The sequence below is a fragment of the Prionailurus bengalensis genome, chromosome C2 (genome assembly GCF_016509475.1).
Source record: "Prionailurus bengalensis isolate Pbe53 chromosome C2, Fcat_Pben_1.1_paternal_pri, whole genome shotgun sequence".
NCBI classification, from domain to species: domain Eukaryota; kingdom Metazoa; phylum Chordata; class Mammalia; order Carnivora; family Felidae; genus Prionailurus; species Prionailurus bengalensis.
The window spans coordinates 54977785-54992776 of record NC_057350.1 but is presented as its reverse complement, the minus strand read 5'-3'; the positions used below and the strand labels follow the sequence as shown (position 1 = coordinate 54992776).

General features: G+C 38.5%; 1 protein-coding gene across 9 annotated transcripts in view; it reads right to left on the bottom strand.

Moving 5' to 3' along the window:
* The window catches only part of BBX (BBX high mobility group box domain containing), a 287506-nt gene that overhangs the window by 53111 nt on the left and 219403 nt on the right, over positions 1-14992 (bottom strand). For all 9 annotated transcript variants that reach the window (XM_043594058.1, XM_043594064.1, XM_043594060.1 and 6 more), the window contains 2 exons: positions 12072-12146; positions 2716-2796 (listed from right to left, as the gene is read on the bottom strand). In XM_043594058.1, the coding sequence (XP_043449993.1) occupies positions 2716-2796; positions 12072-12146 (156 nt within the window). The remainder of the gene's footprint in view (positions 1-2715; positions 2797-12071; positions 12147-14992) is intronic.

Sequence of the window (14992 nt, the reverse complement as noted above, 5' to 3'; positions counted from 1 at the left end):
ACAGCCTCTTGCCTGATCACCCTGGACTATTTTCTATTTGGTCACATGACCTGTGGAAACTCATGCATTTTTACAATGCCAAAACAGAGAGTACAGCAGGGTATTCCAAACCTCTCCTTGCTGCCAACTTCCTCCAGCTCTTTTCTCACCTGGTCAGATAGGTGAAGGGCACAGCAATAAGTCTATGTCTAAAACACTTCTAGCTTCTCACCAAAGAATGAGAAGACACCTCTTACAGATACACCCCAATTGGGAACAAATTTTCTCTTAGAGCTGCCTTCACTTTGTTTGACAGGGAGCAGGGATGAAGAGTGAAAAGCAATTCCTTCCTTCTCTCTTCAGGACAGGGAGGAAAATCAAAATATTCCAGATGACTGGATAGTTTTTGATAGCCACCTGAGCACTGACGACTTACGGGCTGGGATAGGAATGACAGAACCCCTGGAGGGGTACATGGGATAGTAGCTGGATTGGACCATCTCTTTAGAAATCCCAAGAGAAGGATCTGGCCCAAATTGAAGATGGCTTCCTGGTAGATTTCCTTTTGAAATGCATAAATTTAAAGCTGTTCTTTCATAGTTCAGACAGTAGCACCAATTCTGGGCAAGAGGAAAAATCTTCCTCTGTATCCTGTTATACTTATTTGAAGAGGCACCCGAAATAATTAAATATTATATGCAGTTTAAGAAAAATGAATATCAAATATACATGGAATAAAAAAATTGAGGAAGCATATTTCTATTGGTGATTATTTGGAGATGCTGATTAATCCATTGTGCATATATTTATGTTTAATTAGAAACTGGGTAGGATTTAGAATGTTATTCTAAAACACAGTCTATTAGCATTATGGCATCATATTCATGTGGTGCAAATAATAATGTGAGAGGATTTTCTTGGTAAACTATTTTTTAGCGACCCTGTTTTATCAAAAGCATATATTTTTACTCGGATGTTATAAGAAACTAAGTCTGAGTATAAGCTGATTTGCTATAATTGGAATAGGCTTATTGCAGTCATTTTACCCCTTTAAAATTATGATACCAGCATTCAAACATCTGTTAAACCATAGCATCTGTTTCATATTTGGGATGCATCCCTACAAATTAGAAGAATGTTCTTTTTAATGAGCTCTGATTTAATAGGGAATCCTTTTTTTTATATAACTGTTATGTGAAAGAAAGAAAATGAGAAGACAAAAATCATCTCTTGCACCCTCCATACTAAAGTACCTCAAAGGTCCATACATTTCAAATATAAAACTCTTTCATGAAGATATATGCATATGAAAGTGCACATGCGTGTGCACACACATACACACACCAGGAAATGCAGAGAGGGCCACACATTCTTATTATTCAAGAAAAATAATCACTTCTTTCAAAAACATTGTCTTGCCAATCTATAGGGTCTTAAAAATACCAGATAAATTCATACCTTGTAGTGCCTCTGTTTACTAAGATTTGTTTGCTCTAACTCCAAAGGCATACGTGTTGCCAGGTCATTATCATTTCAGTTCTACCTGAAGTAGTACTTGCCACTGACTCACTCAGTTCTTTTTAAACTATTCCCTGTGGTCTCTGGAAGTTTTCTAGTCATTTGGAGACCTCTATCTGCATCTGATTTTGTCCTATAAGAAGCATGTCAGCTTAATGTCAGACAACAAAGGGTTCATGTGTCCCACTGTTAATATACTTCTTTACTCTCTTAGGCCGTTGGCCTTTGTGTTTTTCTATTTCTAATGTGGAGATGGGTAGACATTAAAAGCTTAATTTAAACATGTTTAGAACTCCTAGATTTTAATGATATAAGCTACCATAAAATTTAGAAGATAGGCTGCCCCATTAAATTTAACAAACTACAAAGGATTTATAAAAAGACGGTATCACTCACATAAAATGAAAAAAAAAAAACACAACTCAGAAGGAACTCATTGGAAGGAAGCCAGAAAAATGAGAGAAAAGAAAAAGTTTGATGTAAGAGATTTCTGGTCACCCATCTTGTACCTCCTAATTTGTCTCACCAAAAGAGAAAACGGCTACTGCAGTGTCCCAGCACTGATGACATTTCTTTCACAAAAGAAAGGCAGAGCGGTCACAGGTAGGCGGAGGCAAGCCTGGTAGGTGCCCACCCCAGCAACAACTGCTTCTGGAACCTTTCTTGCCAACCTATCCCCCACCAAGCGAGGGTTCTGGCCCTCACAGATTTACGAAAGCATATTTACCAAAGGAACAGCAGCATTTTATATCCATGTCACAACAAATGTACAGCCGATAGGTGTTACAAAACCAGATTTGGAGTCATTTGAGTTCTTCACTAAAAAAACACCCCCAAATTAAAACATCAATGACCTAGTTTAAAAGTAGTGTCTTCTAGGAATTTATAGACACTATAAGAGAATCAGAGAAGAGAAAAATGACCCAGGCCATTCTTCTGGGTTTAGGATAGACTTACATCACCAGTCTGAGACAAAAACTGACCTTATTTGACAATACTAACCTGTGGAAAAAGATTGTATCATTTTCTTGAGTACCCTTTTCCAATGCTTAATGACTTTTAGTAGCAAAACTCCTTTTTTACCCTCTCATGGTTGAAAATGAGATATAACAACACACTTTATGGTCACAGGGGATAGGGTACAGTTTAAAGAACATTGTTATTATGAACTTTTTCCACCTCTGCAGATCTTATCTCCATATACTCTTAGAAACTTGCCTCTGCCAGTTGAAAGAGTGCAGATTTTCCATAGCGTTTCACAGGTTCCGCACCACCCAGCTGCGAAGTGTTTGAAGAAATCTGTATTGAAAATAATTCACATAAAGGATATTAATTGTGTCATCAGAATCTTTGCTTCTCATTCATACACATTCAGGAACTTTCTTTAGTTTACGAGAACATCATTGTTCCCAAGTACCAAGTAACTTTAAAGATGTCATACTTGGGATTACAATTTTGAAACCAACTTTGGTGAACAACCTCAAAAACAGTAACAAAAACCAGGTGTGGCTTGGACAGCTGTTTAATGACAGTAGTATTGTCTTGTACAGTCCAGGCTTTAAACTCTACCACTTAAAACAAGATTTGCATTTCCATTTCCATATAAACACCAACTCATCAACTGACCAAACATGAGGGATTTAGAGTCATTTTGTATGCACCAAAGTGACTAATTTTTTTTTTTTTTTTTTAATTTTTTTTTTTTCAACGTTTATTTATTTTTGGGACAGAGAGAGACAGAGCATGAACGGGGGAGGGGCAGAGAGAGAGGGAGACACAGAATCGGAAACAGGCTCCAGGCTCTGAGCCATCAGCCCAGAGCCCGACGCGGGGCTCGAACTCACGGACCGCGAGATCGTGACCTGGCTGAAGTCGGACGCTCAACCGACTGCGCCACCCAGGCGCCCCTAAAGTGACTAATTTTTTTAAGGAATATATTTAGGATCTCTAAAATTATTTGGGAAAGATAGCATCATTAGTCAACAAACATTTTTTTATATAATTATTTTTAATGTTTATTTTTGAGAGAGAGAGAGAGAGAGAGAGAGAGAGAGAGAGAGAGAGTGAGCGCAGAGTGGGGGAGGAGCAGAAACAGAGAGGGAAACACAGAATCTGAAACAGGTTCCAGGCTCTGAGCTGCCAGCACAGAACCTGACGCAGGGCTCGAACTCGGGAATGGAGAGATCATGAGCCGGAGTCCGATACTTAACCGACTGCGCCACCCAGGTGTCCCTCAACAAATATTTTTTTAAGAATCCAATATAGGGGCGCCTGGGTGGCGCAGTCGGTTAAGCGTCCGACTTCAGCCAGGTCACGATCTTGCGGTCCGTGAGTTCGAGCCCCGCGTCGGGCTCTGGGCTGATGGCTCAGAGCCTGGAGCCTGTTTCCGATTCTGTGTCTCCCTCTCTCTCTGCCCCTCGCCCGTTCATGCTCTGTCTCTCTCTGTCCCCAAAATAAATAAATGTTGAAAAAAAAATTAAAAAAAAAAAAAAAAGAAAAGAAAAGAAAAAAGAATCCAATATAAATGTCGTAGGCAATACGATAGGAACTGGGGAAGCCAAGAATTTTACAGAAAACACTAGCCCTGGCTTTGAGAGGATACTCTAAAGTACACACAAAGATTGAAAATCAAGACCACAAATCTAAATAAGTTATGCAGTTAAGGCCTATGCTGAGGCACAACATATCCAACATTATATCAACTGCATGTTCTTCTGCAAATTTGGCCAAACAGTGGCCAGGCACTGGTAACAACGAACTGCAATGTCCTTTCTCATTTTTATATGAAAACTTCATTTTCAACTTCAAGCCTAACTCAGTAAAAAAAAAAAAAAAAAAAAGCTGAGAACATACATTCTTAAGGAACTTTACAAATATTCTTCTTCCTGGAGAAGTCCTGTCATTACAGCAGCTAGCTATGGCTTAAGCATTTCATATTCCTCATGATTCTGAATTCTTTCTCAGTTTAAGATAGAAGTATTTCTCAGTTCAGTTTAGCAGGCACTCCTGCCTGCTGAGTGTATCCTCACAGGTGACCCCAAGTCCCACAGGGGATTCTGTGGAGTCATCAGCTCTGGGAGAGACTGGGAGCTTGCTGCTGAATGGAATTCTTCCTAGAATACCGGCTGAACGAGAGGCTTTTGTCGAGGAAAATGTTTAACAAGCTACCTGGGCCATTTAGAAGAATTTAGTTTATGGAAATTTTAGGCAATTTTTCTTCCTAGGTACTATCATTTTTAACAGTTCTTTCCAACTTATCCCAACTAAATTTTTACGTTTTATTTATTTTTGAGAGAGCACACACAAGTGTTGGAGAGGGGGACAGAGGGGGACAGAGGATCCGAAGTAGGCTCTGCACTGACAGCAGAAAGCCTGATGTGAGGCTTGAACTCACAAACCAAAACTGTGAGATCATGACCTCAACCAACTGACTGAGCTATCCAGGCACCGCCAAACCACTTTTCTTTTTAAAGAAAATTAACTAAATGGGGCTCAATCTTTCTGAGTCTGGAATATTTTCTTCTACCTAATTTTTCTCTGATATGCGCCACTTCTACTTTTTCTAGACAAGATGAATTTAATAAATCACCTTATCACTGAACTATGAGAAATGGACACATAATCACCACCTCCCAATTACTTGAGGGAATGAAGTACCAAACATACAGAATTGCCAGAGTCTCGAACCCAGGCTGTATAAAAGAAAGAACATGACTTTTGTGTCAGACACACCTTCATTACTTTTTGCTCTGTCAACTTAAGCAAATTGAGTCTCATCTACCTCATCTTCAAAACAGAAACAATACCTGCCCCATATTATTGTTGTCAAGATTAGATGTTATGTCAGTGAAGAGTCTGGCACAGTGCTGAGCCCATATTGTGTTCTCAATAAGTGGTACAATGATTATCAACAAGAATTTATCAACAGTAACTTGAATAAACATAAAGCTCTCTTAGTATAGTCCAAAAATTAGTTACACACTAAAATTGCAATGTTAAAGGATAATCATGAAATTTAGTAATTCGTAGAATATTAAATTTATCACATAATCACATGACACTCTTAAGAATCACTAGAGGACAGGCTGGGTAATCCCACACCACACAGCCACAATGCGGAGTGGTTCTAGTTCTTACACTGACTCCCTCTGCTGTTCCTTTTGTTGTAGGTTTATGCTCCTCGACACTAAGTATTTGTTCACTACCACACACCCTGTGCGCGGAAGACTGCGGGGCTCAATGAAGAACTTCGGACTGTGTGGATGCATTATCGACCATTTGAGATAATGCACAGTTGTCTAAGTAGAGAACTGAGAATGGTTCTTTACCTTTCAAAAGGAACTACTACTTATGTCTAGTAAGAACTAGTTCCCTCATCACCCATGGGAGGACTTTGACCTATCTGTAGGTATAAGAAAGATTTCCAAAGGAGCTTGTGTGGGGGGAGGGTCAATGTACTTTAGCAGCCCAACATTTCTTTTTTTTGTTAATTTTTTTTTAATGTTTATTCATTTGTGAGAGACAGAGAGTGAGTGAGGGAGGGGCAGAGAGAGAGAGAGAGAGAGAGAGAGAGAGAGAGAGAGAGAGAGAAGGAGACACAGAATCCAAAGCAGGCTCCAGGCTCTGAGCTGTCAGCACAGAGCCCAACATGGGGCTCGAACTCACCAACCATGAGATCAGGACCTGAGCTGAAGCCAGAAGTCCAACTGACTGAGCCACCCAGGCGCCCCAGTAGCCCAACATTTCTATAATTACCAACCAGTATGGTTTTCCTGGAATGACTGTGGGGAGATATGCTTTCTTTTTATTTTATTCTTTAAATTTTTTTATTTTTTAAAATTTACATCCAAATTAGTTAGCATATAGTACAACAATGATTTCGGTAGATTCCTTAGTGTCCCTTACCCATTTAGCTCATTCCCCTTCCCACAACCCCTCCAGTAACCCTCAGTTTGTTCCCCATATTTTTGAGTCTCTTCTGTTTTGTCCCCCTCCCTGTTTTTATATTCTTTTTGTTTCCCTTCCCTTATGTTCATCTGTTTTGTCTCTTAAAGTCCTCATATGAATGAAGTAATATAATTTTTGCTTTCTCTGGCTAATTTCACTTAGCATAATACCCTCCGGTTTCATCCACATAGTTGGAAATGGCAAGATTTCATTCTTTTTGACTGCCGAGTAATACTCCATTGTGTGTGTGTGTGTGTGTGTGTGTGTGTGTGTGCGCGCGCGCGCCACATCTTCTTTATCCATTCATCCATCAGTGGACATTTGGGCTCTTTCCATACTTTGGCTATTGTTGATAGTGCTGCTATAAACACAGGGGTACATGTGTCCCTTCGAAACAGCACACTTGTATCCCGTGGATAAATGCCTAGTGGTGCAATTGCTGGGTCACAGGGTAGTTCTATTTTTAGTTTTTTGAGGAGCCTCCATACAGTTTTCCAGAGTGGCTGCACCAGCTTGCATTCCCAGGGAGATATGCTTTCTAAAAGCATCTTTGGGCTTCTTAATTTTTAGACATATGTTAACATCTGTGGCTGGTCCTTATCTTGATTTCTTGGCAACGTTTGATATGGCTAACCTTTTTTTTGGGAAACTCTTCTCTGGACTTCCATTACTGGAGGGTCTGTCTTATTTCCCTCTTATCCCCCAAGCCACTCCTTGTTGTTCTCCTCTGCTGGCTCTCCTTTCTCTGGTGACCCCTTAAATGCTTTTCTTCAGGGTTTTGTCTTAGGGCCTTCTCTCTTTTTATTTATACATTTCTTTCAGTAATCTGATCTCTTCTGATAGCTTTGTTAGAGCTTCTACAATGCTGATTTGTTATACCACTGTTTATACCACTGTTCATTTCCCCCATTGTTTTCCTATTTAAGAGACTTACGCATCCTTTCAAGTATGAACAACACAGTAATATGTTCTTCAAAGTCTGGTCGGCTAGTGGAGGAAGGGCAGGTTATGTTATACTTATGGGTAGGGGACCCTAGTGGGCCATACTGCATAGTACATTCCTGTCTTTGCTTTTTATTTTCCTCAAATTAGACGGTGCTTGCCAATCTGTTAACTCCATAGTCTCTCCTTTGGCAGCATGTACTGTTCTGATAAACAGAGTGTGTGTAATAGCACAAGACGCAGAGCAAATGTGCTAAGAAAAATGATCACCCTGGATGTTAAACTGTTAATTTTATAGCTGCCTGAGGTAGGGAAGCATACCACGGAAACAGGTAGTAAAGATTAAAAGTAAAATAGGTAATGGAGGAAGTGTTCTGGAGTTATGAGGGGTATCATAAAACACTGTAGTCTGGGAGGAAATGACTGATAATTATTGAATGAATAAAAAAAATTTTAAAAACCCAAATGAACAACATGGGATGATTGGTCTTTCTTACCTTAAAAGAAATATTAATGCTTCCAATAAAAACACGTGATACTTTCACACTGATTAGCTGCAGTGTGAGTATGCAGTTTTTGTCGAGTGTAATATTCTGTAACATATTGAACAGTCCATCATGAAAATGAATGCTTTAAATTTGCACCTATTGCATCTATCCAATTGTGGCATTGCTTTAAATTTGAGGAGATTATGGCTGTATTTATATTGGCAAAGTAAATACCTTCTAAGGGAAGTTTTAATGTCCAAATTTATTGGTCTAAATCATCTAGATTAGTTCTCTGTCTTCAAAGTAAATATATTTCAATGCAAAGATATATTGTAGGTGTAAGAGTCAGCCACACAACGGAAAAGAGAGTATGTGAACTGGTCATGGCTTCCAGACCTGTTAAATGATAGAAGACAATAGCTCCCTTCTGGCATTACATGTGGTCATTAGTCTTCAGTAAATGAGATCTAAAATGTGATGGATGTGTCACTCTACCTATAAACAACAGAAGATGCAGATAGGAAACTCATTCTGACCAATGTAATGGATCAGAGCCAGGAAACAGAGTGATGGCTCTTCAGATGGGCCAAGGTGAACACAGATGAATTAGGGGTATCAGCAAGGAATGGAGACAGGCTGAAATGGAGGGGGGTGGCGGTGAACAGGCTTTACACTCTGTATTTCTTCCCAGATCTTGCAAAGCAGGTATATTTTTCTTTAAACGTAAGCTTTCATGGGGAATCTACAAACAAAATGTTCTTTATTCAGTTTCATGACTCCATGCAGGTTCACTTCAACGAGTTTTGAAACTATCAGACTTGATTAAGAAAGAAAAACATCCTTCTAAGCCTGCAAGGCAGAAACCCAGGACTTAGTGTGAAAGAAAAAACAACTTCAACTTAAAGAATGCCCAGGGCTTACGGTTTCTTAAACAATGTGTTCCTAGGATAATTATTTGACACAATAAATGACCCACTGCCAAGAGAAGATCTAACTAATCTCTTCTCAAAGTTATGAATGTTTGTAAATCAAATTAGCAGGAATGGTCTCTAAGCATTTTGCCTGCCTGACCTTAAAATAACATCACAAAGCTAAACAGTTTTAAGGAGTAAATTGTTTCCTAAATCACATAAACCCCCATTTTTCTCTAAGTGCACATAATAGGATGGAAATCCCTCTGAAAAGAGGTGGGGCTGTAAGTGGGCCATTGAGTAGATTTCCATTACATGTCCATCCCCTTTTCAATTCACCCTTTCCCTATGAGGTCCCAGACATACTAGGAAGTGCCTCAACAATGACGATTCAATAACTCACGGTAACAATTATAAACTACAGAGAAGTGACCTTGAACTGCGGTTTTCTAACAGGAAATTTGTTAGAAATGCAAATTGCCAGGCACCTTTCCCCATCCCCGCACCCAGACTTAATAAATCAGAGCCCTGGGAGTGGAGCCCAGCAATCTGTTTGAACAAGCCTCTGAGGGAACTCTGATGCATTTTAAAGTTTGAGAACCTCTGCTGTAGACTAATTAAAACAAGAATTCAAGAGTCTTTATGTTTTCTCAAAGGTGATGAGTGTTATACAAAATAATTATAAAAGTTTTAGGGATACGATTACAGTTAGTAATTATAACCTATTCTATTTCTTCTGCAATACCTGTGCTCATAGCAGATTTTAGTAGATAATTTTATTAGTTTATGTAGTTAGATCTTGTTTAGCTTTGAATTAAACCAGCCTCAAATGAGGCCAATAATGTGGTCAGATCATAAGATGTCAGAGATTGAAACTTAGGGTTCTCTTGGGCCAGCTGAGGCAACTGACCAGAGAAGTTACATATCCTTAGGGAACCGTGTGCTTCTCTTGTATAATCATATATAACAGTTACAATTAATAAACAAGCATGCAATAATTTAATTTACTTAGGAATGAAAAGTGTTAATATTACCAATCTAAGCAAAATATAACTAGCAAAAATAATATACTGATTGACAGAGGGAATTGCATTTGATTCTAGGGCAAAATATTTTGATTTTGCCACCATGCATGCCTTCCTCTCTTATGAGGTCTTGCAGTAACTCTAATCATTTTCAAATTAACACTTTTTATGTCTCCTGATGCTACTGAGCAGAGGAGTGAAATCTGCAAACATATCCCTGCACAACTCCCAAGAGAGAAAAGTTTCTTTTCTTTCTTGGAAAACAAACAAACAAACCCTTCTTGGGGCACCTGGGTGGCTCAGTCGGTTAAGCCTCTGACTTCCGCTCAGGTCATGAACTCAGGGCTCGTGAGTTAGAGCCCTGCGTTGGGCTTTGTGCTGACAGCTCAGAGTCTGGAGCTTGCTTCTGATTCTGTGTCTCCCTCTCTTTCAGCTCCTCCTCTGCTCGTGCTCTATCTCTCTCAAAAATAAACATTAAAAAAATATTAAAAAAGAAAAAAACTTCTCATGCTTTAAGGAGTGAGCATACTGAGTAGCAAGGACTATTTTAAGAGAGGCTGGGATCTCATTCTCCAGAAGCACAGGACAGCCCCTGTTACATCAGCAAACTGGTTCCTCAAAGCTGCCCAGGGCTTCAGGGAACTCCTCATAAATATGATAATAGTTTCACTTAAATAACAATCACGTTCTGAGTGAAGATAACTGTTGGAAACACCAGCTGTGATATCCCATACTGACATTTTAAATGAAGCTGAATACTGTTGGTAGTTAATGCATTGTCAGGTGTGTCAAAGATGAGCCACTATATTCCTGCTAGAGAGTGTAAAATTTAATCAAACAGAATATATGGCAAATACATTCTGTTTTGAGGAAAATATTTCTAAAAAGTTGCATGGGACTGGCTCGGGCATCAAAATTAAAAACAAATTTAGTCACTACCACAATTTTTTTTTAACTCTTAAAAAAAGTATTCGTATCAAATAAATGGATGCCAACAACTGAAGGAAAGCAAGAAAGTAAACAAAACGATTTCCCCAGACTGGAAATAACAGTCTGCTTATCATAATGAAAAATTATAATAAAATCCTAATTTATTCAGATTCATCAAGCAAATTGTTCTTCATAAATGGTAGTAGCATCATATGATATTTTTGTTACCAGTCGATAGAATAGCCCTCAACAACTAAAGCAAATACTGTGTCAGAGAAGCCTAACAGATAAGCAGGCCAACTGGTGGTATAAAGTCACAGTGGTTGAGATAAGTGTCCCAAGAGGAAGCAGGATTTCTTTTTTTAATGTAAAAGCTGAAAGTAATTTTTCCTCATTTTCAAAGTAAGATGCTGAGTTTTCTCTTGCCAAAAGGATATCATTTTACATTTCATTTATGCAGCACTCTTTATTCAAATGAATCAAAGTGATTCAATACATCAATATTAAACAGAACAGTCCTGCTTGTCATTTTCTCTCAACCCTTTAAAAAACTGCTTCGTTTAGGATATGTATTTTTGGTTGGAATTAATAAAAGAGGAAAGAGGGGAAAGACCGAAAGCAGACACCATATTATTTTCACGATCAATCTGCATTTTATTATTTGTCATACAGGCTCATTAGGAATGAGCAGCATATGGTTGAGGCCAGGGCTTTTGTGGTAAAATCAAGCATATCCGATGTGCCTCTTCACACTAAGTAAGCACTCTCTAGTGTGTGCTCTCTCTCTGGCTGACAAACCAAAGAAATCTGAGATCCTGTAAGAGCTGACCTGATCTAAGCCTGGGATTAAACACTAATAAAAACGCTGGCTAAAGCTACATCACATAGAAAGCTAAGTGCTGAGGATTTAACAGGTTGTATTCACCACTGCATCCACTGTGAGTTATTCATAAATTACAGCATCTAATGTCACTACTGGAAAAATTTAATAAATTGGAATCCTAAGGCCTTCATGTGGACAGCAGTTTTTTTCAAGCTTTTAAAGTAAAAACAAGGTAAAATTAAATAAATGAATTAGTGGAAAGGGTCTATTCTAAATGAACTCCTTAATGAATGTTTATAAAATGAATACAAAATATGGAGCTGATCTATGATTATAGCAAAGGCAGCAAAAAGCATGAAGTATTCCCTTACGTGCATTATGTTCGTAATGGCGAAAGGCATGCCTAAAGTTTGCTATATGTTATTAAAACTCTATTCTAATATTTCCTGAGCTCAGTAAGTTTCTGAGCCCAATAATCATTAACAACAACAACAAAAAGAGGTCATACCTCTGCAAACTGAAACAAGGCTGAGGCTTGACACTGCTTTGAAGAAGCATCAGGGTGAGACGTACTTGAAGATATCTGAAAGGAAACAAGTAATCTTTAATGCACAAGGACATTTTCCCATATCAGACTAATAGATTCAGCCATGTATTTCCACTGTACACACTGATAAAGATTAAGACATGAATCATCACCCTTAATGCCTTTTAGAAGAACAGTATAAATGATAAAGGAAGACAAAGGCCATGTGTCTAAAAACAGATGATTGGAAGAACAAAAGACCACGACTGGCTCATTTGCCATGTCTCTTGTAGGGTATCAGGTATGTTGCAAACAGCAGTTGAGGAGTGTTGAGATGAACTGCTTTATTTCAATATATTTTTTAAAATATTATTAAAAGCTGGAAGCTGCAGGAAAGTCAGTCACTCTCTTTCCTACACCACTCCCCTCAAGCTGTTCTCTGCTTAGAGGCAGCTGGGAAACAGTGTTTGAGAAGCATATGGATGTGGCTCAGGGTATCTGGGACTGAATCTTAGCTTGCTGCTCGCTAGCTACATGACCTTGGGCAGTTCAGCTAATCCTTCTAAGACTTATTTTTCCCAACTGTAAACTGACAATGATGATGAAGAGAATAATCCCCATTTTACAGGATTACAGTGAAAAGAAAACAAGCTACAGAATACACTGCCTGGCATAGTACCAGCACCCAATAAATTATTCACTGAAGAGGAACAGCATTTGTTTTGTAACACCATGCATGTGCATGCGTGCGCACACGCGCGCACGCACACACACACACACACACACACACACCCCTCTCTTTCTCCCTCTTCCTCTCACTCTACAGGCATCGGACAGTGGATGGAGGACTCTGCCATACTATACTTGATTCAACTAGGAGACCTTTCTTTTCCACTTAGTATATGGTAGCCTTATTAAGTTTGTTCTGACGGCCCTTGGAAGTACTTCTCAAAGATCTTTTGAGAACAATGTCAGTTACTAATTTTGGTTCCAAAGTGAACAATACTTCCATCCAGCTACAAAATAGGGTGAAAGTGACTCACAAGAGCAAAAAGCTTAGGCATTATGAATTCAGCCCATTCCCAGTCCCATAAAAGTATTGTTCTCCAATTAACTGTGCTCATGAACTCCATCAAAGGGTACTTACTAAGCAATAAAGTGCACCTTAATTATAATCCTTCAACCAGAGAAGTCAATTTTTTTCATCTTAATTAAATTAAGCTGGTTAGAAAAACCATGGAGGCAGTTGGTGATACAGTATCAAAGTAATGTTTAGGGATGAGAAAGAATTAGTAAAGTGACTGATGGAATTATTGACTTTATTCACTGCTGAGGCCATTAAGAAAATTTTAATGCCACTATAATCAGACATAGAAGCATCTTTATTTATTTATTTTTTTCAACGTTTATTTATTTTTGGGACAGAGAGAGACAGAGCATGAACGGGGGAGGGGCTGAGAGAGAGGGAGACACAGAATCGGAAACAGGCTCCAGGCTCCGAGCCATCAGCCCAGAGCCTGACGCGGGGCTCGAACTCACGGACCGCGAGATCGTGACCTGGCTGAAGTCGGACGCTTAACCGACTGCGCCACCCAGGCGCCCCCATAGAAGCATCTTTAGAATAAACATCAGTAAAAAGAAAAAAAGATCCAGATCCTATTTAATAAAGTAGATATAAAACCATCATTGTGAGTGAATAAAATTTAACCAAGTGTTTTAAAGACATTTGAAGGAAAAATTGTATGCTTCTTGGTTAAATCATGAAATGTTATCATTTCAAACGAACAACATGTACAAATGTGACAGACTGCATGTATGAGTCCACAAGGACTTTCCTGAAGTCCTGGGAATTATGAATTGAGTAGGTCTAACTTCAGAGAACACTTTTCATTCCTATCAACCCTCTATAAAAGTTAAAGAAAATAGTCAGTTTATGTAAGGGAAATTGCCTAGCCTATATTTCTTTGAAAATTAAATAAGACAATGAAGGAAATGGAGAAACCACTGACATCAACCCCTTAGATTTTTGAAAGGCATTTTACAAGTTTCTAAACAAGGGAATTTCTTTATAAATTATTATTGGGATAGAGACACTCAGTCAATGACATGAATAGGGAGTTCCTGAAGAAATATCAGATTAGGAAGAGGGACCCTTTCTATAAATCAACAGAGTCAGGGATCTCTTAGGTATGCTATAGAGCCCACAAAAATGTGCATATGTCAATACAAAATTTCATGTGAAATTTTAGGGTTTTCATTAGATCTTTAGATTCAGGGATCACTGGCCATGCATCCATGCTTTCAAAATTGGGACCAACATTATTTAACATGTCTATAACTACTGTTTAAAAGTTGAGTGCAGAGTGAATCCTCTGTAACCTTAAATTCTTGAGGAAATGATATATAAAACAATTGGAATTCACACAGCGTATCTCAAACATATAGAAAGGAAAGTGATAGGTAAGGAATATCATGTGAGCAAATATGTACAATAACATTCTGGTGTATTAGCAAGGCATTTATGTATATTATAAACAATGTCTCAAAAGGAATGGCCTCTGCCCTTGTGAATTGTAGTTTTGCCAAGGAAATGTTGAGATCCACCAGGAAAAGGCACTAGAGAAGAAAAGAATCTGAAACTAAAAATATGTTCTCTTTGGACAACACCTAACACAATGGCATATGTTAGGAAGGATGACAGTGCAAGAGAAGGTCTAGTAAAAGACAATTCAAATGATCAAGGGAAAACCACTTTAATGTTTAGAAAAAATTAATCAATGATGGCTCCGTAATGAGTTCTAGGGCAAATGAAGATATTTGGGGAAGTTGTCTTAACTTTATACATTTGATCGTAAGGACAATGTGCTTTTCTACATCATCTCTGAAGCAACATTGGAAACATA